Source organism: Oryx dammah, unplaced genomic scaffold (genome assembly GCF_014754425.2).
Source record: "Oryx dammah isolate SB20612 unplaced genomic scaffold, SCBI_Odam_1.1 HiC_scaffold_17, whole genome shotgun sequence".
Classification (NCBI taxonomy): domain Eukaryota; kingdom Metazoa; phylum Chordata; class Mammalia; order Artiodactyla; family Bovidae; genus Oryx; species Oryx dammah.
Window position 1 is genome coordinate 71,803,066 of NW_024070201.1, and position 24,625 is coordinate 71,827,690.

The 24,625-nt window shown below is 46.3% G+C and overlaps 1 protein-coding gene across 4 annotated transcripts in view; it reads left to right on the forward strand.

Annotated features, from left to right (window-relative positions):
- EXT2 (exostosin glycosyltransferase 2) overlaps positions 1-24,625 on the forward strand; it is a 142,416-nt gene that overhangs the window by 21,575 nt on the left and 96,216 nt on the right. For all 4 annotated transcript variants that reach the window (XM_040259051.1, XM_040259049.1, XM_040259048.1 and 1 more), the window contains exons 5-7: positions 2,087-2,282; positions 4,472-4,611; positions 5,415-5,508. In XM_040259051.1, the coding sequence (XP_040114985.1) occupies positions 2,087-2,282; positions 4,472-4,611; positions 5,415-5,508 (430 nt within the window). The remainder of the gene's footprint in view (positions 1-2,086; positions 2,283-4,471; positions 4,612-5,414; positions 5,509-24,625) is intronic.

Genomic DNA, 24,625 nt, shown 5'->3' on the forward strand with positions numbered 1-24,625 from the left:
GCAGCTCTTCAGTGTCTTTCTTAGGTCCGCTCGCCTCTGCCCTGGGCTCTGGGTCTGCACTGCCGTCCGGGGCAGCTCTCTCAAGCAGGACTTCCAGTGAGGAGACGATCTGTGTTTAGTCAGATGCCCCCACTTCCACATATAGCTGTTGAGCCCTCGAAATGGGGCTAAGGTGACCGAGGAACTGGACTCAGAAATTTTAATAGATTTAAGTGGTCTCACGTGGCTAATTGCTATTGGACAGTGACGTTCTACGGGGTCCGTTTGTCCCTGTCCTCCCTGCCTGCCTTTGCTTTCAATTCGGCTGTAGAGGGAAGGGACCGGAAGAGATGGCTCCGGGGACTTGAGGGCTGCCAGCTGTGGTGTGCGCTGCTCCGTTTGCTGGAGGCGAGCTGCTCTGCCGGCCAGAACGTCCGTTTCCTCACCCCCTGCTCTGTGTCTTTCGGGTGTGACACTTAAAGCTTGGGAAAGATGACACATTCTCAGAGAGTGATTCTTTTTTTGGCCACGGGTAGATACGTAAGGTGCTCTCCAGCTGGACCCTCCAGCTAAGCCTGAGACACGAAAGGAAAATAAAGCAGTTTCCCTTTCTTTCTCTCCAAGGTGAGAAGAAAAGGGGATTCGAGGTTGGGTTCAGACTAGAGGGTTTGAGTCCTTTCTTGCGCACCGCTTCCTGTTAGCTGCCCTGGCGGCATTGCCTAGAGATGGCTGTCTCGGGTGTTTTCCCTGGTCTGTACAGTCTGAGGAAGACTGGAGTCCTGCTCTGGGTTTGATGGGGCTTTCATCTCTTCTGGAGCCTGCTTTATACCATTCCTTCCTTCTTCAGTGATCCCTGCTGGTTCCTTTGCCTGCGTCATCTTTATTGCTCCTGTGACCTCTCTGCCTTGTGGGAATCTTGCCTTCTCAGAGAGAATTACTTACCTTCTGGTCTCCCCAGTGTGTTCACATTTTGTTTCTCGTGGAGATCTGAATGGTGCTGAGGCTGCTAAGTCACTTCAGTCGTGTCCAACTCTGTGTAACCCCATAGACAGCAGCCCACCAGGCTCCCCCGTCCCTGGGATTCTCCAGGCAAGAACACTGGAGTGGGTTGCCATTTCCTTCTCCAGTGCAGGAAAGTGAAAAGTGAGAGTGAAGTCACTCAGTCGTGTCCGACTCTTAGCGACCCCATGGACTGCAGCCCACCAGGCTCCTCCGTCCATGGGATTTTCCAGGCAAGAGTACTGGAGCAGGGTGCCATTGCCTTCTCCATGAATGGTGCTAGACCCTTGGAAATCCTTTCTTCAGTCCATTTTCTCTTACGCATCCTTGCTATCCAATGTTAAGACTGGTTCCATCCATTGGCGAAGCTAGTTTTTTCCATTTGTTCTCCATGACCAAGTTTGGTCTTCCTGAATCCATCTGGCCTTGAGAATGGGGGCTGCCTTTCCCTGGAGCTCCCCCATAGCATAGGGTGCCCCTCAGCAGCTGGAAGTGGTGTGCTTTGACGGTCAGTGCAGTCCGTTAAGACCCCTTGTTTTCCTCTTTGAAGGTTGCAGCCTGCTCTCAGCTGCTTTTCAGAGCAGGGAACTCAGATAGAACTAATGCTAACGTTGGATGTTCTTCCAAATAATCAACCAGTCAGTCAGTTTCTCTCTTTACACTGACACACACACACATATGCACTTAAAGCATGCTCCCTAAGCTTGGCTTATTATAAGTATTTACACACACACAGACACACACACACAGACACACACACACAGACACACACAGACACACACACACAGACACACACACACACACCCCATGCTCCCTAAGCTTGGCCTATTATAAGCATTTGCTCAAAATGCTAAGAACTATTCCTAAATGAACCCTTTAACAAGCATGATGCTTCAGCATGTGAATGGTCATCGCTTGCCTTCTCAGCATGTATAATAGTTTAAGTATTTAGCAGTGCTACCGAGTGTGGTTTCCCCAAAAGTCAAGGACGTGAGCGAAGATGGGTGAGAAAGCACTCATCGCCCTAGGCTCTAGACCCGAAGTTGGCCTCACCGTGACTCACGCAGCGGCTGCCAGGGTCGCAGTGCCCCCGTTTTCTGCTTCACAGGCCGCGGCGGTACTTCCTGCTGTCGTCCCAGGTGGCCCTGCATCCGGAGTACAGAGAGGACCTGGCCGCCCTCCAGGCCCGACACGGCGAGGCCGTGCTGGTGCTGGACAAGTGCAGCAACCTCTCCGAGGGCGTCCCCGCCGCCCGGAGGCGCTGCCACAAGCAGCAGGCCTTCGACTACCCGCAGGTGCTGCAGGTGAGTGCTCCGCCCGCCTTGCTCCGGCCCGGGCTGGGGCTGACCCCGGCCAACAGGCGCGCCCCCTCCAGGCCACGCTCGCTGAGCTCCCCGAGCTCCCTGAGGGGAGAGCGAGACCAGACGGCTCTCCACTGCTGCCCCGTGGACTTCCGGGAGCTTCGGGGTCCGCGTGCCGTTAGTGCTAAGCTGCTTGGCCCTTGAGCATTCCTGCTCCTTCCATGAACTTCCATGAACTTACTGCAAAAAGACAGCCCCCATAGATGTACAGAGGAGCTGTGTAGTCAAAGCAGGCGCGTGTGTTCTGCTTTTATTCCTATATTCCTTATCCAGCCCAGAGGAGCTTGCTTCTTTAAGCTGCAGCTTGTATCCACCAACTGAGCCAGCTCGCAGGGCCATAGCTAGTTCTTCCTGGGAGTGGGAGGTCTGTATTTTTTGTTACCATTTGGTCTCTTGGTGTTTTTGCCACCCAATATGTGTCCTCCTGGTGTCGTGGGAGTGCCAGCACTTCGTAACTGCAGGCAGAGTAGTCCTGTATTATACTCCTGTATTATAAGCAGGCTGTTTGATACTCCAAGAGCCAGGGGGCCAGGAAAGCAGAAATTGAGTTTTGTTCACTCTGCTGTTGTCCAGTCGCTCAGTTGTATCTATCTGACTCTCTGCCATCCCATGGACTGCAGCACGCAAGGCTTCCCTGTCCTTCATCATCTCCCAGAGTTTACTCAAACTCACTGCTATCCAACCATCTTATCCTCTGTCGTCCCCTTCTCCTCCCACCTTCAGTCTTTCCCAGCATCAGTTCTTCACATCAGGTGGCCAAAGTATTGGAGCTTCAGCTTCAGCATCAGCCCTTCCAATGAATATTCAGGACTGGTTTCCTTTAGGATTGACTGGTTTGATCTCTTTGCAGTCCAAGGGACTCTAGAGAGCACCAACAGTTCAAAAGCATCAGGTGTTTGGCACTCAGCCTTCCTTATATTTTAAATATTTTTTTGCTTAAGTATTTAAAATACAAATAGTTCAGTTCAAGGAGAGATCTTAAGGAGCTGGTGTGATGGTGTGTGATTTTTATTTTTTCAAAGTCTCTGAAGAGAACTGGCCTGTGCTGGGATTGTTAAAATACCTTCAAAAAGTGCTGCATCTCCTCTGGAATGTCTGACTGATAACAGCGGTGATGTGAGCAGGAGTATTTATAGTAACCTTTGTCTAGACAGGAAAAATGGTTATCAGCACACGTGTCCACATCTGGACGCCGACTCTTCGGGGCCGGCTGAGCGTCCACCTGCCTCTCCGGGCGCCAAGACCGGTGCCCTTTCTCCACCCCTGCCCTTTCTCATCGCTTTCTCCTTTATCCCCAGAGGAATTTGGCGTAGTGAGTTACTTCATATTTCTTCTGAACTCTCCTGTTCTCTAGCTTTAAAGATTAAACAATATTTTTGCTTTTTAATTTTTTTTCTGTTTTCCTCCTGAAGAGGCAAAAACTAGAAGAAACTTGAGTATTAGAGACAGGAGCTTTCCTTATTTTTTCAGTTGACCTATTGCAACCTTGTTTTTCTCTTGTGCATCTCTCCTTTTCCCAAACGGGCCCCACACCCAGTGGGTTCAGGGGAGTGAGTGAGAAAGACTTTTAGTGAGGTCTTGCTTTTGTTTCTGTTGTACCCAAATAGAACCTATCTGCCTTAATGTGTTTTTGAAGGCATAGCATTCATGAGATGAATGTCTTCTGTATGCGAAGCACACTGCTGGATGCTGTGGGGGGTAGGAAGATGAAAGGAGATTTGATGCTTTCTGTGTAGGGGGTCCTCTCAAGAGCCAGATATGCCCAGTCCAAATAACAAGGCAGGCGGAAGTAAGTACTCTGAGCCCTGGGAAGCCACGGTGTATGTACACAGCACCTCAGGGCTGAAAGAATCCAGTCCGTGGGAAGTCACGCTGTTGAGTTTCCAGAGGAAGACCTGGAGGTGGGTTGTGAATCCAAGTAGCGGAGGGATTGCAGTGACACTCAAGAGTGGAAATCCAGAGCATTGCAACCGCTTCAGCTTTTCAGTCTCACCCGGGTGAGCTGTTATCTTTTAGCATTTTTGGTGTTGCTTGGTTTCAGCCCTTGAGAGAGCTTTGTGGTCTGCTGGGATCAGAGTAAGTGGATCAACGGAACTGGTTTGTAATCCCCGCCTCTGCCTGGGTTCCTGCAGGAGGCTACTTTCTGCATGGTCCTTCGTGGAGCTCGGCTGGGCCAGGCGGTGCTGAGTGATGTGTTACAGGCTGGCTGCGTCCCAGTGATCATCGCAGACTCCTACGTTTTGCCTTTCTCTGAAGTCCTTGACTGGAAGAGGTGGGTGTTACCTTCTGATGAACCTTTATCCCAGGGTTCCTGCATGGATTATTTTTAAAGTCCCCCAGCAATTGTAATGCATAGCTAGGTCTGAGAACTGCTCCTTCAGATTTTTTTTTACTCCACTTTCCATCAGGAGAGTTAGTCCATGGACCTGCAGCAGAGGTTGGTCACCCGAGGCCTCTGGGCCACATGTGGCATGCTGCCAGAGTTTGAAAATAAAGTTCATTGCATCACAGCACACCCATTCACTGACACGCGATCTTTGGTGGTTTTTGAGCTCCAGTGGCAGAGTTGAGTCCTGCAGTTTAAAATGACACAGATTATGTGGCCTTGCACATAGCAGGGCCTCCATAAATACATGCTGAATAAATGAATGGATTGGGGAATACAGCTGAAGGAGAAGTCATTGTTAATTTAGAGTGGACAGTGACGAGTGAAGACGAGTGTACCGGGCAGGCAGAACTGGACACACAGAGGCCCTGTGGTTGGGCAGAGTGTGGTGTATTCAGGAGGCTGAGAGGGTACCTCTGTGGCCGGAGCATAGTGGGGAGTGGACGGAGGACGGGAGAGGCATGGAGTGGTGATGGGGAGGTGAGAGATGGAGCTGGGTGGAGCTCCTTTGAGCTGATCGGCCCCGAGGAAGGGAGAGGAGAGAGGGGCTGCTCACTGCGAGGACTGTGGGGCTGAGGGAGGCACGGGGCGTTGTTGCCTCTGCTCGTGAGACCCGAGCGGGACACACGTGCAGCCGTGCTTTGTATGCGGGGCTGTCCGTACATCCACTGTCTCCCTCTTGTCTCTAGAGCATCTGTAGTTGTGCCAGAAGAAAAAATGTCAGATGTCTACAGTATTCTGCAGAGCATCCCCCGAAGACAGATTGAAGAAATGCAGAGACAGGTAAGGGGCCAGGCAGCCCTGCGGGGGAGGGGCAAGGGGGAGGTGAAAGGTGGCCTCCACTGCTTGGATGCGGAGCAGTATCCGTGCCGCTGAGAGCGGGCATGGGATTGATGTCCTCCACTGAGTCGATCAACCAGACCTAAAAGAGGAAAACAGTGTTAGGGAGTTGCATCAGAGAAGGCTTGGGATAATAACTCAAAGATTCAAAAACGCTCCTGAAGCCAGCCTGCTGCGATGCTAAGGCCACACCTCCGCCGTGTGTTCAGGACGCAGAGCTGCCCGTCCCTGGAAGGTTTACACAGCAGGTGAGGGCTCTGGTGACTGAGACGGACATGGCAACCAGTGTGTTTCAGGGCCTTATTGTCTATTTTATGTATAGTAGTGTGTAGACGTCAGTCCCAATCTCCCAATTTATTTCTTTCCCCCTTCCACCCTGGGAACCCTGAGTTTGTTTTCTACATCTGTGACTCTGCTTCTGTCTTGTAAATAGGTCCATTTGTACCATTATTTTAGATTCCACATGTAAGCAATATCATATGATATTTGTCTTTCTCTGTCTGACTTCGCTTACCTCTAGGTCTGTCATGGTGCTGCCAGTGGCACTGTTTCGTTTGTGTGGCTGAAACTCCATCGTATATGTGTGCCCATTCCTCTGTCCGTGGGCATTTAGGTTGCTTCCTTGTCTTGGCTGTTGTAAACAGTGCTGCCGCGAACATTGAGGGGGGTGCCTGCGTCTTTTCAAATCATGGTTTTCGCCAGTGCTTTTTCTTCTTTTAATGGGTTTTTACAAGTTTTTATTCTCATCAAAATCATCTGTGTAGGTGATGAGCCGGAGAAGAGGTTCGGAGGGTTAGGGTTAGGCTGTAGCCGCCTCCACGCACCCCGGTGTCTAACTTGGTCTCAGGTCTCTGTCCAGGTGAGGAAGTGGGGAGGGGCTCTGGCTTCTGACAGCTGCTCACACACGTCGTCGGCCTGTCCTCCTGCCCCGAGCTCCGCCTCTCCCCCGAGTGCGTGCCGCGGAACGCAGGGGTTTCTCAGCTCCTCCCGAGTGTGCTGTCTTGGGCCTGTCGCGTCGGCCACCACCTGCTTTCCTGCTTCCACACTTTGGTAGTGTTAGCTCCTTCCCCGTTGTCTTGATCTCTGATTATGCCTTCATTTTAGGGTTTTAGGAGGGAGTTAGTGGATGTGTTCAGTCCACCTCTTTATTTTGGTATCCAGCTCCTTAGACCAAATAGATGGCTCATCACACAGTGATTGAGTCTGTAGGTTCTGACCCCAAACTGCCTGTGTCGAATGCCGCCTTGGCCAAGGCTCTGCCTTCTGTGGACCCCCGTGACCTCATCTGTCAAGCATTTTGATGTTCCGATTTGAAAACAAATCACAGGTTAAGTTTAGCCTCCCTGTAGTCTTTTTCCTAGCACACCCATGTTCAAGTTTCTGGGCTTCCCCGTTTGTTGCTTAACTGCTGACCTCATCTGAGTTGTAGTGAATTAGAAAATCAGCCTAGAGATCTCTATAGTCTTGATCTGAACTTGTGGTTCTTACAGCTCATAGGGGAAAAAAAATGCTCCTTGAAGGGACCTGGTGTTTATGCTCTTTGTGTTTCATATTATGGCATCTTGATTTGTTAACATAGTAAAGAGGGAATCATCTGCTAAACCAGAAATCATCTTTTATAGATTTATAAAAGGCTAAGAAAACACCAGGGAGGTAGAAAGGAGCAAATTCTGCCCAGTTACCTTCTCCACCCCACTACCTTCCTGTTGGGAAGAGAATCACTTAGTTTTTAGAGCAGAGCACCCAGGGCCAACTCACAGAATGTGCTTTTCCCCAGGAACTTGGCTTAGGAACCACAGGTCTGAGACAAGCCTTGCCAGTCTTTCCAAGTGACAGGTTCGGAATCCTAGAACCACTGAAGCGGAGTGACTAAAGGTTACTTAAAACAGTGTACTTTTAGGTTCTTCGGGTTCCAGGAGACACATGTGGGGTCTTTAAAAGACTCCGGCTTGAGCCCCGTGTCTATCTCTGTTAATTGTGCGACTGTGACACGTCTGTGACCACAGCTCCTCGGACTTCCTCATTTATGGAATCCAGGGTGGGCTAGACCAGCTCTCATGTTCCACTCAGCTGTTAAAAAACACTGTGAAACTCCTGTCCTTGACAACATTAATAACTGAGTGATCATCTCTTTCCCATGACCACCTCCTGTCATGAGGGCCTGTTACTGTCTCTGGTGGTGAATAACCTGTATTATGTCCACTGGCAGAATAAAGGTGATCTCAGTACTTTCCTGGGCTTCCCTGGTGGCTTAGATGGCAAAAAATCCACCTGCAATGCGGGAGCCCCAGGTTTAATCCGTGAGTTGAGAAGATCTCCCGGAAAAGGGACTGGCAACCCACTCCAGTATTCTTGCCTGGAGAATTCCATGGACAGACGAGCCTGGTGGGGTACAGTCCATGGGGTCGCAAAGAGTCGGATATGACTGAGCGACTCACACTTTCGCTTTCAGTAGTTCCTTCCCTCCCGTCCTAAACCTCCCTTCTGCTTGCTGATGCTCTTCTCTGTGCTACTTTCAGACCTTCTGAGATGCTCCGCAGCCGCGGCCCATTTAGTGCCACTCCCCTTTCTGTGAATAGTCTGCATCCCCAAAATGACCTCTTTTCTTCTCCCAACATCAGATTTCTAGACTGAACTGATCTCAGCCAGAGGTGAGACTATCCGGTTGAAGCAGTTCCCAGAGAGTTCGAAAGGATGACTGGCTTCCACTCCCAGATGCCAGTGGTACACCGGACTCCCAGATTGTGACACCTTGAAATGTCTACAGATGTTGCCAGACGCCTCCCACAGGGGCAAAAGGGCTTGGGAGCCGCTTTCCTGTTGATACCGTGGTCATCTCTCTAAGATTAGAGACAGCTCTTTTGTTCTTTCCAGAATATGCTTGTCCTTTATCTTCTGTGTCCGCCCACCCCCCCCATTGATTCAATCAGACCTTGGCAGGAGTAACTGAAAAAATAGCACACGCTTGGTTCTTGAAAGTTGTTACACCTCGGTGAATTCTCTTTAGGGAGGTCCAATTTGAGTCTTTGTAAGACAGGGATAAACTTTTAGGGGAAAACCTGTTACATCAGTAGTTGATACCTTAGAACCCTGGGTTGCTTATCTTAGAATGAGCTGAGACTGAGGAACAGAGGGTTGGATTTTCTTGCTGAGCAGCTCAGGACCGGCCCGAGGGGCTGCACGCACAGCTGGAACCAGCAGAGGGCTCCATCCACTTTGAAGTGACTCATTTTCCTTCTGAGTAGCCGTGTCCAAGGAGTCCTGAGTACCCCGAGCTACGCGGACACCGTTCCTCAGAGCCGCTCTCTAGAGAGACCCGCTCCTTCCTGTGCTTTTTAGCACAGGATTCTGCTCTCCTGTGATGGATCAGAGCCAGAGTTTCTGAATTTGACCCCCGAGATATGGGTGGGATCTTGGTGAGGACAGTGATGCAGCTGCGAGTTCAGGGGCTATGATCTGATTGAAGGATACGCGGTGACAGCCCTTAACATGACTCGGGAGTTAGGACGCACCCAGAGAGGAGGGTGTTCTGCCTGACAAGGAAGCATAGTTAACTTTTCTTCCTCACCTGAGATGCAATAGTGAAGCAGCCGTTAAAGTTATATGCAGGGCTAGAACCTGAAGCAAGAGCTAGACGTAAGCTAAGACTTTTGAAGTATAGCCTGCATCTGTGTTATCTACCCCTGAAGACCAACAACCGGCTGTGTTGGCATATGTGGCATTGGAAGAGCTGGGGTGGCTTATAGGGCTTTCTGTGGTTTAGTTAGAAATCAGTTCCTTTCATTAATAGAGGTTAATAGTTGCTTTTGTTGTCCAGTCGATAAGTCATGTCCGACTCTTTGCAACCCCTTAGATTGTAGCATGCCAGGCTTCCCTGTCCTTCACTGGCTCCTAGAGTCTGCTCAGCTGCTACTGCTGCTAAGTCTCCAGTCTTGTCCGACTCTGTGCGACCCTATAGACGGCAGCCCACCAGGCTCCCCTGTCCCTGGGATTCTCCAAGCAAGAACACTGGAGTGGGTTGCCATTTCCTTCTCCAATGCATGAAAGTGAAAAGTGAAAGTGAAGCCGCTCAGTCGTGTCCAACCCTCAGCGACCCCATGGACTGCAGCCTTCCAGGCTCCTCCGTCCCTGGGATTTTCCAGGCAAGAGTACTGGAGTGGGGTGCCGTTGCCTTCTCCGGAGTCTGCTCAAACTCCTGTCCATTGAGTCAGTGATGCCGTCCAACCATCTCATCCTCTGCTGCCTCCTTCTCCTCCTGCCCTCAATCTTTCCCAGCATCAAGGTCTTTTCCAATGAGTCTGCTCTTTGCATCAGATAGCCACAGTGTTGGAGCTTCAGTTTCAGCATCAGTCCTTCTAATGAATATTCAGGGTTGATTTCCTTCAGGATTGACTGGTTTGATTTTCTTGCTATCCAAGGGACTCTCAAGAGTCTTCTCCAACACCACAGTTCAAAAACACCAATTCTTTGGTGTTCAGCCTTCTTTATGGTCCAACTCTCACATCTGTAATTGACTACTGGCAAAGCCATAGCTTTGACTATATGGAACTTTGTCGACAAAGTGATGTCTCTGCTTTTTAATAAGCTGTCTAGGTTTGTCATAGCTTTCTGTCCATGGAGCAAGCATCTTTTAATTTCATGGCGGCAGTCACTGTCCACAGTGAATCAGTAGAGGTTAATAGTTATAGAGGTATAAAGCCAACTTGTCAGCCTTTTATTATTTTATTGAGCTGTATTAGCTTGTTGACTTAGTGGAGCCCTAATTATGTTTTTTTTTTTTTTTCCTCCAAGAGGAAATGATGGGAGATAATTAGAAATTTGTGACCCCTATCCACACTTGCCTAATAGCCTTCCTGGGGATATGTGGGTATAAGCCCAAAGAAAGCTGAGAAGATGATGCAGATTTTCCAAAGCATGTTAGTGGTCTGAAATGGGAGGAAGTCTGGGTTAAAGCTGTTAGGGACAGATTTATTGGGGAGGTAGTATTTGATGGCAGCCTTAAAGATGGAGGGTTCCATCCACTATCTTTCTCATGTTGGAAGCCAGGAAGAAGTATGCAACTAAGCATTTTTCTGTAGTCTAATGGAACATTCACACCCCCAGTCTCCTTTGGAATCACAGTGAAAAAGAGAGCAACCCAGGATATTGGAAGGCTGACTAGACACTGGACTGTATAGATGGCAGTGTTTGTATGGATAGGGAGGAAGGTGTAAATGGATCCTCAGTTTATCTGTTGAGTGGAGTTTCCAAACATTCTTTTATTGGTCAGTGGCTCCACCAGCAGTGACCTCTAACCTCAGCCACACTAGGAGGTGGAAGTCAGGAGCCTGCCTTGCCTTTGAACTCTTCTTTGTACTGAATTGACTGGGAGCCTTTGAGGTGGCAGAAACATTCAGCATCTTCTTTGCTCTCTCTCCTTGAACGCTTGGCCAAGTTAAAATATCAGTTTCTTTTCTATTACACTGACCCATCTCAGCCTGCCTTCATATTTTTCCTATTATACTAAGCATACCAATTATTTGTTCTCCGGAGGAGTACGTGAAGATATAATGGGCTGATTAGGAAAAAGAACATGTCTGTTGAAGAATACCTGGTCCTCTCACCTGGCAGGACTGTTGTCAGGCCTGGCTGTGGTCGAGGAGAGAGCAGAAGAGACCGCAGAACAGTAAGTGTGTGTGTGTCCACCAGAGTTCATGCACTGTATTCAGGGGAGAGACCCCACAGGAGGCTGCTCTTTTATCTTACGTGTGATTTCAGCACATTGAACTGCCTGCTTTCCATAGACATGGTAGTTTCGAAGTTACATCTTTGAAGGACAGAAAGACTGTAAGTGAGGGGCTGTGACATGGGCGTCTGCCAGTCAGGCATGAATAGAGAAGACGGAAAAGCTGTTTTAAAAATAGAACTTGGATGGAATGCTCTGTAAATAATAAATGCTAGAGAGGGTGTGGAGAGAAGGGAATCCTCCTGCACTGTTGGTGGGCATGTAAATTGGTATAGGCATTATGAGAACAGTATGGGGGTTCCTACAAAATTTTAAAAAAAGCTGCAGTATGACCTGGCAGTCCCACTTCTGGGCATATATTTGGAGGGAAACTTGATCCAAAAGGAAACGTGCCCCAGTGTTCACTGCAGCACTGTTTACAATAGCCAAGACGACCGAAATGTCTATCGACAGAGGAGTGGATAAAGATATACATATATACAATGGAATATCACTCAACCGTTACAAAGAATGAAATAATGCCATTTGCAGCAATACGGATTGACCTAGAGATTGTCATAGTGAGTGACGTAAGTCAGAGAAGGAGAAACAGTGAATGGCATCCCTTATATGTGTAGTCTAAAGAGAACTGGTACCAATGAACTTATGAGACAGAGAAGGACCCGCAGACCTGGAGAGTAAACTTATGGTTGCCAGGATGAGAGATGCGGGAAGGAAGAGTCGGAGAGTTTGGGATGGACCTGTACACTCTGCTGTGATTAGAATGGCTAGCCAAGGATGGCCAAGGAGGACCTGCTGTATAGCAGGAACTCTACTCAGTGTTGTGTGGTGGCCTGAATGGGAGGGGGAGCTTAAGGGAGAATGGATACATGTGTATGTATGGCTGTATCCCTTCGCTATTCACCTAAAACTGTCATAACATTGTGTGTTAATTGGCTATACCTCAATACAAAATAAAAAGTTAAAAAAAATAGAACTTGGGACTTCTTGGCACTCCAGTGGTTAACACTTCACCTTCCAGTGTGGGCTGTGTGGGTTGATCCCCTCCCTGATTGAGTAACGAAGGTCTCACATGCCTCATGGCCAAAAATCCAGAACGTAAACAACAGAAGCACTATTGTAACAAATTCAGTAAAGACTTTAAAAAAAAGGTCCACATCAAAAGACAAAAAACTTAAAAAATGAAAACAGAACTCTCAGCACTCTGGATACATGGCAGACAGCAGAACATGCTTCTCGATATCCTGGGTGTGTCCTCGTAAGATGGTAGAATTCCTTGGTTCAAAGAAATATGTACGTGTTTGTTTTGCATATTTTGGATTTCTGGCATCCGAATGAGTCTTACCATCACTTTGATCGTTGAATATAGTTTCTGTTTTGTCGCCTTGAAGCTGTTTCTGATGGAGCATCTTAAAATCGTGGAAATACAGAGATGGCTGTCCTTGAGAATGCCCTGCAGTCTTTTCAGGGAAGGTTTACATTTCGCATACGTAAACGTGTTTTTAAAATACTGGCATTTCGCGTCAAGTATTTTTGAAAGTTTTCTATCTAAAATAATCTGCTTTTATTTTTTTAAAAGTGTTTTGTGATCCGCTTAAAGGTGACAGCCCTTGGATGTCTAGAACCCCCAGTAACCTGGATGGATGCGTTCTCTGAGGGTCCCCTGCACTTGACTGTTGTGTCCGTTGACAACTACATAGCAGTCTGTGTCCATTTCTCCCTCCCTCCCTGCCCCCAAATACACACAATTTACAAAGCAAACTCTATAAACAGAGCAGTGAGCCTAGGCAGTGAGAAGAGTGCTCTGAATTTTTTTTAACGTGAGCCGTGAAGCGACGTGAAGCCGTGAAGAGCCGTGAACGACGCCCCGGAGACCACACAATGGATGAGGAACGGATGGGGAACATACTCTTTTTTGCTGCCCACAGCTTTATTCAAATCCTAGAGCTCTGTGGCCTGGATTGAGGTTGAATGTCAGGATGAGCTTCCCAGCAATTCAGGTTAACTGCTTATTGGATCGCCTCTCCTAAAAAGTGGTTGCCCGAGACACTGGAGACTGGACACGTCTCTGGAAATATGAAGAATGTGGAAAAGACTTCACTTCTAATTTCCAAGGTTTGACATTGTAATGTCTGTCACTCTTCCCCACCCCTCCCCTACCGCCCCACCCCCCAAAAAAACTTTAATATGCATAAACTGAATTCTCAGGGCTTTGAAAAAATGCCAAGTATTCCCTTCCTCCCCCTGCTCTCTAGTCCCAACATGCCACTCCAAGCTCTGCTTTGATACTTGCCCTTAAAAAAGCTACTGGATCACTTACCCATCAACGAAACACATTGACCTTGATCCTTGGCGTTCTCCTGGTGAAACAGACAACTGTGGTTCTGATACAAAGCCAGGCTCTTTGGCCAGTGGGAGAGCCTTGGGGAAGAGTGTGATTATGGGATATTTTGAGTTTCATAATTTTGTTTCAATTTTGCTACTCTGTTGGAGTTTTCCTGAAGGTATAAATCCATATTGTGAAGGAGATCAGTCAACTTATGTTTAAAGCAGGATAAAATAAGGATTCATTTAATTGGAACTCTTAAGGAAGAGCATTTTTATGTGTTTAACTTTTTTTTTTTTTTTCCAACTTTAGCATTAAGAACCTTATTGGAAAAAGACTTTTGCCAAGTATCTGATGGGAAGCCAAGAAAAGCATTTTAATAGAACGGTCTCAAATTTATAGTACACTAGGGCCTGTAAATAAATTTCCCTGTCTTTAAGGTTGGGGCTGACTTGCAGTTATTTTGTATAGCTTCTGAGATTTAAATCCTCACAGTCCAGATGGGGAGACCATAAAGCTGCTTTCCTTGGCAACCCTGGCATACATTGTCCATGGCGAGCTCTGTCTGTAAATGCTCACTTCCCGTATTTTGATGCCAGTTTTAATTGGTTTAGTGACTTTTCCTAGAGCAGCTCCCCCCACCCCAAATATTCTCAAAATCTTGGAGAATTAAGAGTCCTTGGTTTTATAATGCAGACTTGTCAAATAAGTATGTATTAAGTACCTGCTTTTTTGCTAGAATTGTATTGGTATATTAAAGGAGATTTTTACAAAGGGGGAGGGGAGGAACACAGATCCTGTCCTCAGGGTGCTAGGGAGAGCACTTTCAGTAACAGTGAATGAAGAGGCCAGAAGTGCTGTCCCTCAGTTGTAGTGTGGAATGGATCAGGAGACGAAAGCAGGCTTCGTGACTGGGTGGCCTCGAATAGGGCGAGAGGATGCTCTGAGAGGTGCTGAGCTCTGCCCAGAGGTTGGCTTCTGTGGGAAGATTCGGTAGGTCAGATGGAGCAGCCCGAGGGGCACTTGAAATACCAGCAAGAGAGAACTTTCTAGGGAGCTAGCTGGAAGGACGGGAAAGGCAGTGACAAGTGGAGAGTAATGAAAAAATGTGCGATGAAAGGGGAAAGCAGTATCAATTAAGGAGACTGAGGGGGGAAAAAAATCAAAGAGCTGGAAGGAACCTTAGAAATTATTCAGCCCTTTCTTCGTATTTTATAAATGAGGTGGAAGTCCTAGCATTCAAGTGATCTTGAGGATGAATTGTTAGGGCCAGAGCCTCGCCTCACCTGGAACCCAGGTCTGCTGACTCCAGCTGATGGATTTTGGGTGGAAGGGGGACCTTGTGTACTACAGTGTTTTTCAATTCAGGGAATCTTGAGTGACATTTTATTTTTTAAAAAATGAAGGATAGTGGAAGACATCAGGGTATTACCTAGCAAGGGTAAATCTTTCCTGAAATCTTTTCTTTCATATGTATATGTGCAGTGAATGTCAGTATTTAATGTATTTATATGTTTCTTGGTGTGGGTCCCAGTCCAGAAAGTTTGAGAGATGTTGATAGTGAGTGGCAAGCACATGGGCTTTTGAGTTGAGGAGACCTGAATTTGCATCCCAGGCTGTGCCTTTTGTCTGCCAGCTTTGTGAGCATGGGCAAGTCACTTTGCCAAGCGTCAATTTTCTTATCTCAGACCTGGGGATAATAGTCCGACTCTTTGTGAGCCCATGGACTAGAACCACCAGGCTCCTCTGTCCATGGAATTCTCCAGGTAAGAATACTGGAGCGGGTTGCCATTCCCTTCTGGAGATCTTCCCGACCCAGGAATCGAACCCAGGTCTCCTGCACTGCAAGCAGATTCTTTACCATCTGAGCTACAGGGAAGCCTTCAATAATACAATAGAGCAGTTGTGTTGTTTAAATGAAACCCTTGACTTTAAAGCATCTAGAGGCCGGTCTGTCTGCTCTGTGTTGGCTGTCTGGGAGTGCTCCGCCTGGGTCTAGGTTTGAACACTGGTAGGAGCCTCCTGGTTTGGAGCTTGGGCTTCAGGAACCACAGTAAGTTACCAACGCAGATGTATTATGCATTTGCTTCTGGGCTTGGAAACTTGAAACAGAACTTATTCCTGTGGGTCTGGTGTGCTTTCTACATCTTGGAATAGAGGGAGATTCCCCTCTCTGGTTTTCAGAATGGCTTATGAAAATCAGTGGTTCTTTAGCTGGCCTTGAAAAAAATTCATTGGCACGTTTGGGTGCCAAAATTCATAAAGCAACGTTTGGGTCAAGTACTATTACTTTTTCCCCTTTCCAATGAGAGCGATTTTCATACTGAGTCTTTTTCCCCCCTCTTTTAATGTATCCTCTGCTGGATCATGATGTTACTCATTTTTTTTTGAGCCAGAAGATTAAAAAATAAGCATAAAGGGAAAAGTCAAAATCAGAATTGACATTTGGGTGGTGAACACTTGGAGAACTGGCGTTTTACTAGGTATGTACTAAAAATAAAGCAGCTATTTTTTGTGAATTTAAGAGGACTGGTGAGATACCTCTCAGGAATAGCTGTTGTTCGCTTCCTACTGAAAGGGTAATGAGTTGTATCATCTGGTTTTCCTGGTTCTCTGCTGTTCCCTTCGCCACTGCCGCCCTTCCCCCGCCCCGTCCAGCCAGCTCCATCCCATATTTGAAATCCCGTTGGAGAGTGAGTCGAGCGCTTCATCCCTAGATGATTTGGGCCAGGGGCTAAAACACTGCCATAAATCTGCAGCTCATTTTAATGCCACGTTAAAACAGTGTGAGCGGCTGGTTTCCGTGGCCCCTGCCCTCTTTCTTTATGGGCTTCTTTGGCTCTTCTTTATAAAGAGGCCCTGTGGAGTCATTTTAAAGTTCTTATCAGTTTGCTGACAGCTATATGGGCCTTTCTGCCGAGTCCAGGAGCTCAGGCAGGCGTGTGAAACTTCTGATATTAAAATTGAAGAAAAATGCCAGGCAGAAGGGATTGGGGAGCGCAGCGGTGATTTGGAGGTGAAAGACTAGCGAGGTAATTAACCTCTGCAGGTCCGGAACTCCGCCTTTGGCCGGATAAGTTGCTCCTGGTTGGTGGGGGCAGGGCAGCAAGGGTTAGGCCGGGAAGGGCTTTCCAAGGGCTTTTATTTTTATCCCCTGATGAGAAATGCCGTTTAGCTGGCAGCCTGTGCTTTCAGGCTTCAGCAAGTGAGTTGGGCAGTCCTGAACGGCTAAGGGAGCCAGGTTTACAATGCAGTTTTTTTTTTCCTAAAGGCCGTCTGACTGGCTAGACCTCAGCTCGCAAGTCTCTGGCAGCTCCAGCTCCCTGTCTCTGTGTCCACAGCATCACTGTTATCGAATTTAAAGGGACTTTCATCAGTCTGCTCCGCTGCCCCTTTTAGACCAGATTGCTAACTCCCAGTAATCCTCACAGAGTGCTTCGTGGAAGCGCCAGGCCCTCTATAAATGTCAGCCTGCAGAGCTTGGCCCTTTTTACCCTCTCAGTTACAGAGAGGTGGACTGGAAGCTGCTCCTCCCTCTCCTCCACCACTTTTCCTTTCTCTTTGCTGGAAAACTCTAGCAGCAGACAGCTGAAGGGAAGGAAAAACCATTACCTGGATCAAGGCCAGGGGCTTGATGGAGCCTCAAAATCTCTGGCATATCCTGACCAGAGTGTTTTTCCAGGCACTTCAAAAAGTACACCCTCACCTCCTCCAGCTTTCAGCTTTCCAGCCATGATTCCAGGTGGGCTGGCTGGGGGCATCATGCCCTCAGAATCTGTATCTGTCTGCTCCTCTTCTCCTAACTGAAGTGTTTAGGAAGAGGATAGTAGAGATAAGCAAAATCCGGTGGACATATATTTTTAACTGCCCTGCACCCTTTAGGCGCAAACACGTTATTTTTCCTTTTTCAAATAGTTTTGGACATGAGTACTTTTGCAAGTGTATTCAATTTAAAATAGTCGTTTAACTTGAGGTTGAAGCAAAAGCAAAGAATTTTTGTAGTTAGTCAAATTACATAGCTGTTGATCTAGGATCGATGATTTTCATTGAGCAAACAAAAAATACAGGTTTGTTTTACTACTTGTGTGGAAGTAGCTCCTGTGGGGAGAGTAATTAGGTAGGAAAACTGACCAAGCTATAAATCAAAAAAAAATACCCCAATCTCCAAAGCAACCAAGCTACTTTTTTGAACATTTCTGACAATATCAATAGATACTCTGATATTCTGAACAATATCAGTAGAATAAATTGATATTCTATAATTAGTTAAGTTTACTGAATCAGAAGGTTTTGCTTGTGGTATAATTTTAATAAGTTTACTAAAAATATTTTATAATGTACTGAAAGTTCTCAGTAAGTATATGATTATGAGCAGTCTTCATTATACAGCCTTTGCAAGAGGTGTGGTTATATCATATGACCAGTTTCCTCTTTGGGCATTGGTTGCAGAGCTGGCTCTAGAGTTAGCCATGGGTTAATCCTGTGTAACAAGTCCCCAATATGGGGCATTGCTTTAGGAAATGGCCTCTCTAATAAAAGTGTTAAACATTAATTTGCAGCCTATATAAGGATTGTCTGACTCTTTGGGGCTGGTTTCCTACAGAGTGGAACTATTTGTGCAGCATTTCTGAGAAATAACTGCTCATTACAGGAAGTGTAGTGCAGGCTTTGTGAGTTCATTATATATCTACTTAGAAAAATATCTAGGTTTGTTTATAGAAGAATAACTTGTAAATTACCAAGTGTCGATACATTTGGTAAAGAATTCACTATGGTCAGTTCTTCAGTAAGGGTCAAACTGATCCATTAGATTTCTGTCTATATTTATGAATCTTAATATTGATTATTTTATATTTGAATGTATTTTTCTGTCTCCCTCAGCATTGAAGAGGTTAAGAGAGTTTGGAGTTGCCTGACTACTTTGTAATAACACCATCTTGTAATTCCATGCTACTGTTGTTGGGAATGTAAGACAACAATCGTGTATATTTATTTCATTTTATTTGACTAGGTGACCTTTAATACTGAATCAGACCAGGACTGGTACAGAAATAGCTTCATATAAGTCATTTCTGGCAATGTAGTTCTCTCTCTCTCCTTATAAGTTTAAAGGTTAATTTGGTATTCAAATGTGCACTTATTTCCCATTTTGATAAGACTTCAGTAGTAAGTAAGCAGGTCATTTGTTATTTTTCAGAATTCAGTACGTTTTATTAAAAGGAGCAAGTGGTTTGTCTTCAAGTGTTTGAAGCCCATATATGTGTATATATATATTGAAGTGTTCTGAATTCTCAGGTTAATTTGGCTTACATATATAATTTGTATTTTAGAGAGATCTTTGAGTTTTGTCTGAAGCTACAGACTGAGGGTGAATTCTCTTAACTCTTGCTCTCACTCAGATTCTTAGATGCTTTCTGGAGTGGGGAATGGGGACATAAATTTCTCTTTAGAGTCCTTGCCATGATGAACCTCAGCTATTCTTATTCAAAGGTAAGGAAGGGCACGGGGTAAAGATGAGAACGACTCACAGAGCAAGCGTAGCTCTTTCAAACTTCTCCCTCTGTTCAGAGTCCCAATTTAGGGAAAACACATTGGGGTTTCCACTCAGGATCAACAGGAGAGCATGTCTTAATACCTGCCTCGTGATCGGACCAAGGCGCTTCCCAGCCGCAAGCAGCTTATGTGGCAGGATGTGGGATGAAATGAGCCCTCAAGTTCTGTCCTCTTTCCCTTCACACACGCTGTTTGCGTGTGTGTCTTAATTAGAAGGGGTCAGCCTTTCAAGTATGCCCGTTGCAGTGAGACTTGTTTTATATTTACCTTTTCTGATCAAACAAGCTTACAGCTTTCTCCCTGTTTTGGTATAGCAAACATGGGAAATCTCACCCCGAGGGGATTCCTTTACAACGAACTGACCCAAGTCGTGCTCTTATTTATTTATTTTTGATGACAGATCCCGATTAAAGGTTTCCAGTCCAAACCTTTTAGCTGGTCCATGAACCCAGCCAGGAGAGAGGGCTGGTCAGCTGCTTATCGCCAAAGAAGCTCCCCGACCTGACTGAGGGAACAGTGTAATTCAGAGGTGTGGGGAACTGGGGAACTGGGCACAGCAGAAATGACTCTCTCGTCTCTTTGCTGAGAAGGTTTGACCAAACATGGTTTTATTGGTTAGTGGCTCCTGCTTTAGTAACCTCTCACCCCCATGGCTCTTGGAGGTGCAAGCCACTGGCCGGCCTTGCCTTTGAACTCCTCATGGCTCCTGCCACCTCAAAGACTCCCGCTTGGAGCTTGTGTTTTGTTTGGGATCTCTCCTCACAGCAGGGCATCAGCAGTTGGGAAAACTGATCCACCCTTAGAGCCTTGACATATTTGAAGGTGATACCCCTGAGACTTGAAACCTATGGCTTTCTATTTCAGGAGCTGCCTGTCACATGTCAAGAAACACGACTCAGGCTGCCCGCTTTGCTCCTCTGTCCCTCCTGGCTTCCCATAGAATGGGAGATTGTAACATTTGAGCACACCCTACAAGTAGTCACCGAGTCCTCCCCTCATCTTCAAGCTCTTTTACCCATTTTCCTTCTGACTTGTCCCAAATAGAGTCTATTTTGAAATAAGTTTTCTTTTAAATAAGGTGAAAACTTGCAAATCTAGCCATCTTTGGTGTCTGGGAACTTGATGCCTGGGGAAGATGATGCAGTGAAAGTGTCACAGGGCTCACGTCTACAAGTCCAGTCCCAGTGCTTCCAGGTCAGATGAGCCAGCCTTTTAAGGTGGCCCAGCTTCCTTTTAAGATGGGACACTCTTCCCTGTCTTCTTGAGTCATTTTACATTATGGAAAAACTAGATCTTGCAAGAAGAGAGAAATAGCATGGATTGCTCTCCCACATCTGCTTGGCTTCCAGCCTACGGACCAAGAGTAAAAGCTTTACTGTTGGGAGGCGAATCCAGGGACCCATGGTTATTGGACAACTTCAGTAAAGCTTCTTTGGCAAGAAATCAAACCTCATATTCTAAGAATATTGAGTTGAAAAATGCCTTCTACTTATGATGCCGTTACCTTAGCAAAGGAGTAAATGATCTCCATCGAGTTTCTCTGCTTTCCTAGAATTCAGGTAGAACATTACTGATAATCCCTAGCAGAAAGAACACTCTGGCAGGGTCTTTTTCTGCTTCAGAGTGAAGGTTGAGTTTTTAGCAGGTACCCAGGTGTCAGAAATGGCAGCCCACTCCGGTATTCTCGCCTGGAAAATCCCATGGACGGCGGAGCCTGGTAGGCTACCGTCCATGGGGTCGCAGAGAGTCAGACACGACTGAGCGACTTCACTTTTCACTTCAGGTGTCAGAAGAGGCAGGCCTGGTTTTTCTGCTGTCTTGTTCTGTGGTTGTGAGTATGGTCAGGAGCTTGCTCTTGACAAAGGGAAGCTTGGCAAAGGGATGGGGAAAAGTAGCATTTATGTTAACTCCCATGTCTGATAACTGACCTCATGAAAATCTGATGAGGCAGTTGTAGTTCTTCTAATTTTTACAGAGGGGGAAGGTGAACTTAGATGCTAATGGCTGGTCTGTAGTTACAAAACTTTAGTGGCAGGCTTGGGACTGGGAAGAATTTGTAGCATATGATTAAAAAGTTCACTTTTCTCACCTTTCCTCTGGGGGCATTTGCCTTTTACACTGAGATAAGTATGTCTTTGAGATGAGTATAAACCATCATCAGTACATTAATTGCTGTATTGATGATGGTTTATAGGTTGCTTCTCCTTGCCACTATTTTCTGTTTTCCACCTACTGGCAAATTTAGTTCTCCCATTTCTAAATCCTGTTGCATGACTTAGAGAGAGGAAGGAATTTGAAATCCCCTCTCTTCACTTGCCTCTCTTTGTCTCATGTTCCAGTTCTTTCTCTGTATCCTTTCCCTGATGATAACTCAGATTTTTCAACTCTTTATGGGAATCAACCGTGTTATATGATGCCATGTAAGCTGATAAGGAACCTGTACATATTTGATTAGACTTGGAAAAAAAAACCCACGTCGTCTAATTAATCATTGTGAACTTAACTGAGCACACCGTCTTGCTGTCAGAAAGTATTGCCCTGGCCTCATCCTCCTGACCTCTTCCTTATATTTTTGTCATTCTTCTAAAAACATGTTTACTTCTTTATCTGGCTTTGCTGGGCCTTGGTTGTGGCACGCGGGGTCTTCTGTCTCTATTGCAGCGCGCGGGCTCACCTAGTTGAGGCATCGGAGCTCGCAGTCATGCCATGTGGGATCCAGTTCCATTTGAACGTGCGCCCCCTTCACTGGGAGCCATTGGACCACCAGGGAAGTCCCTCGTGATTCTTAAGAAATATATTCTGGAACCGTTTTCTCTGGTAACTATAGGTAGAACTAACTGCATGTCCATTCTTTAATCACTCCCCGTAAATATAAATACGGAGGCTGGAGATGAACAGAAGAACATCTTTGGTTCTAAATGGACGACATTTGCTTACTTATAGGCTTTTTGGGAATTTTCTACTCAGCGCTGTGTCAAAATAGGATTTGAATGCTGGTCCACATACTTGTTTGTTTTCCCAAGCTTTGAATGACTCAGGGTTTTATATGTAAGAGCAAGGTCTAGAACTCCTAGAAATAAGCACAAATAAGCACAAGTGGGTGTGTCCAGCTCTTCCTATGAGGCTTGGGCTGTGGCTGGTGTTGAGAAGCCTTTAGCAGTTGTTGAGGGCAGGCTAGAGGGAGCTTGGCCTGGAAGACTGTGTAAAGAAAGACCTCTTCCTCTCAGCGCCAGGAAAAGGGGATTACATTGAGGAAAGTTAAGGGATGGGTAACAAAACTGGTATGCAGGGAGAGAGAGAAAACTAGATTTAAAGGAGTGAGGACTCTGCAGCCAGCCAAGGGGAAAGGCTGTGAGCAAGTTCTCAGAGTCCTCACCAAAGGGTGAGAAGGCGAAGAAAGGGCGCATTTGCATGGCAGAGGCTCATAACCGTCTGTTGTTGTTTATTTGCCAAGTTGTGTGTGACTCTCGTGACTCCATGGACTGTAGCCCGCCAGGCTCCTCTGTCTATGGGTTTTCCCAGGCAAGGGTACAGGCAGGAATGGATTGCCATTTGCTTCTCCAGGGGATCTCCCCAGTCCAGGGATTGAACCCACGTCTCCTGCTTTGACAGGTGGATGCTTTACCACTGAGCCACCAGGGAAGCGTTCATAATGATAGTCGCCATTATTAAGGTGATTTTATTTTTCTCTTCACTACCTCTGTGCCAACTGGGTAGAGACTATTTTAAACAAGACACAACAACAACAAACCTACTGTGGGTTCTGAATTCTGATATATTTTTAGAAGGCTGGGAATGTGGAAGAATGTAAAAATAAAAATAAAATAGAGATTAAATCCTAGGAGAGATTAAAGTTCTAGCAAGAATCATCAGGTTCTATATGAGATCCAAGGAGGAGAGCAAAAATTTGTTCATTAGGTGTGATACATGAGATCTTGCGCTCGGTAGTGGCTGCATTTCACATTTAATATGGTTCTCAGCTGTTCCCCTGCAAGGACACAGCTGAAAATAGAGGCCTTGCTGGTTAAGGCAAGTCTAGTCAGTCCCGCTTTGCTGCTGCTGTTGGGGAAAATGAGACACTGAGAATGGCACTCTATCCCCTTAGTCTGCTCCAGTTTCTCGACACTTGGGCATTACTCTAGAGGAACTGTAGGATACCAGCGTAAAGAAGCCACAAGAACCCGCGGAAACCTACGGCCCCAAATCTGTAGTACTTATGGGCCGAGTTTTCAAATCCTTGCCCTTGAGTGGGGCCCAGCAGATTTTGCTTTTAACTGAGGGCCATCAAAAAGTTTTCAGTCTAACTAGGAAGATAAGTATTTTCACCCCATGAGATAACAATAGGGCAGAGAATAGATGCTGACTCTTGTGTAGAAATTGTCAGATGAATTGGAAAAGGGCCTCAGTATGCTTTTAAGGAGATAAAACTTGAAGTCCAGGTAGGATTTTTTGTTTTTTAGTTACCAAATTTAAAAAAAGGTATGTATTTATTTAGTTGCCCCGGGTCTTAGTTGCAGCTCGTGGAATCTTTAGTTGTAACTCAGATTGTAATGCGAACTCGGTTTGCGTCACTAAGAGTCGCAGCGTGTGAGCTCTTAGTTTCAGCATGTGGGATCTAGCTCACTGACCAGGGATTAAACCCAGGCACTCTGCATTGGGAGCTCGGAGTCTTAGCCACTGGACCACCAGGGAAGTCCCTTAATCACTAAGTTTTATTTTTCAGAGCAGCTTTAGGTTCACAGCAAAATCGAGCAGGAGGTAGGGAGAGTTCCCACACACCCTGTGTCCCCACAGATACATAGCCTCCCAGCTAACCGTGAGCCACAGCGGTCCATTGTTAGAGGGGACCCGATACAGACACAGCCTTCTCTCTCAGAGTCTGTAGTCCTTGTTAGGGTTTGCTCTTGGGGTTGTCTATTCTGTGGGTTTTTAACAAACGTATAATGTTTCCTCCATGTCACTATTTCTAATTTAATTCCATTGCGGTCTGAGAGCAGACATCATATGACTTCTTTTCATGGTTGTTCAAGTATGCTTTATGGCCCACAATGTAGTCTGTCTTGGTGAATGTTACATGTGAGCTTGAGAAGAATGTGTCCAATCTGCCGCTGTTGGATGAAATAGTCTACAGATGTCAATTATTTGGTGCTGTGAATACATTCAACTATGTCCCTTACTGATTTTCTGCCTTCTGGATCTGTGTGCTTCTGACAGAGGGCAGCTCTGGGAGAGGATTCATCTGTTTCTCCTTGAATTTCTACCAGTTCCTGCCTCATGTATTCTGATGCTGTTTTGTTGGTTGCATACACATTGAGGAGTGTTATGTTTTCTTGCAGTATTGACCTCTTTATCATTGTGTATGCTACTTTTTATGTGTTGTAATTTTCCTTGTTCTGAAGTCTTCTTTGTCTGAAATTAACATAGCTACCTATATTGTCTTCGGATTAGTGTTAGCA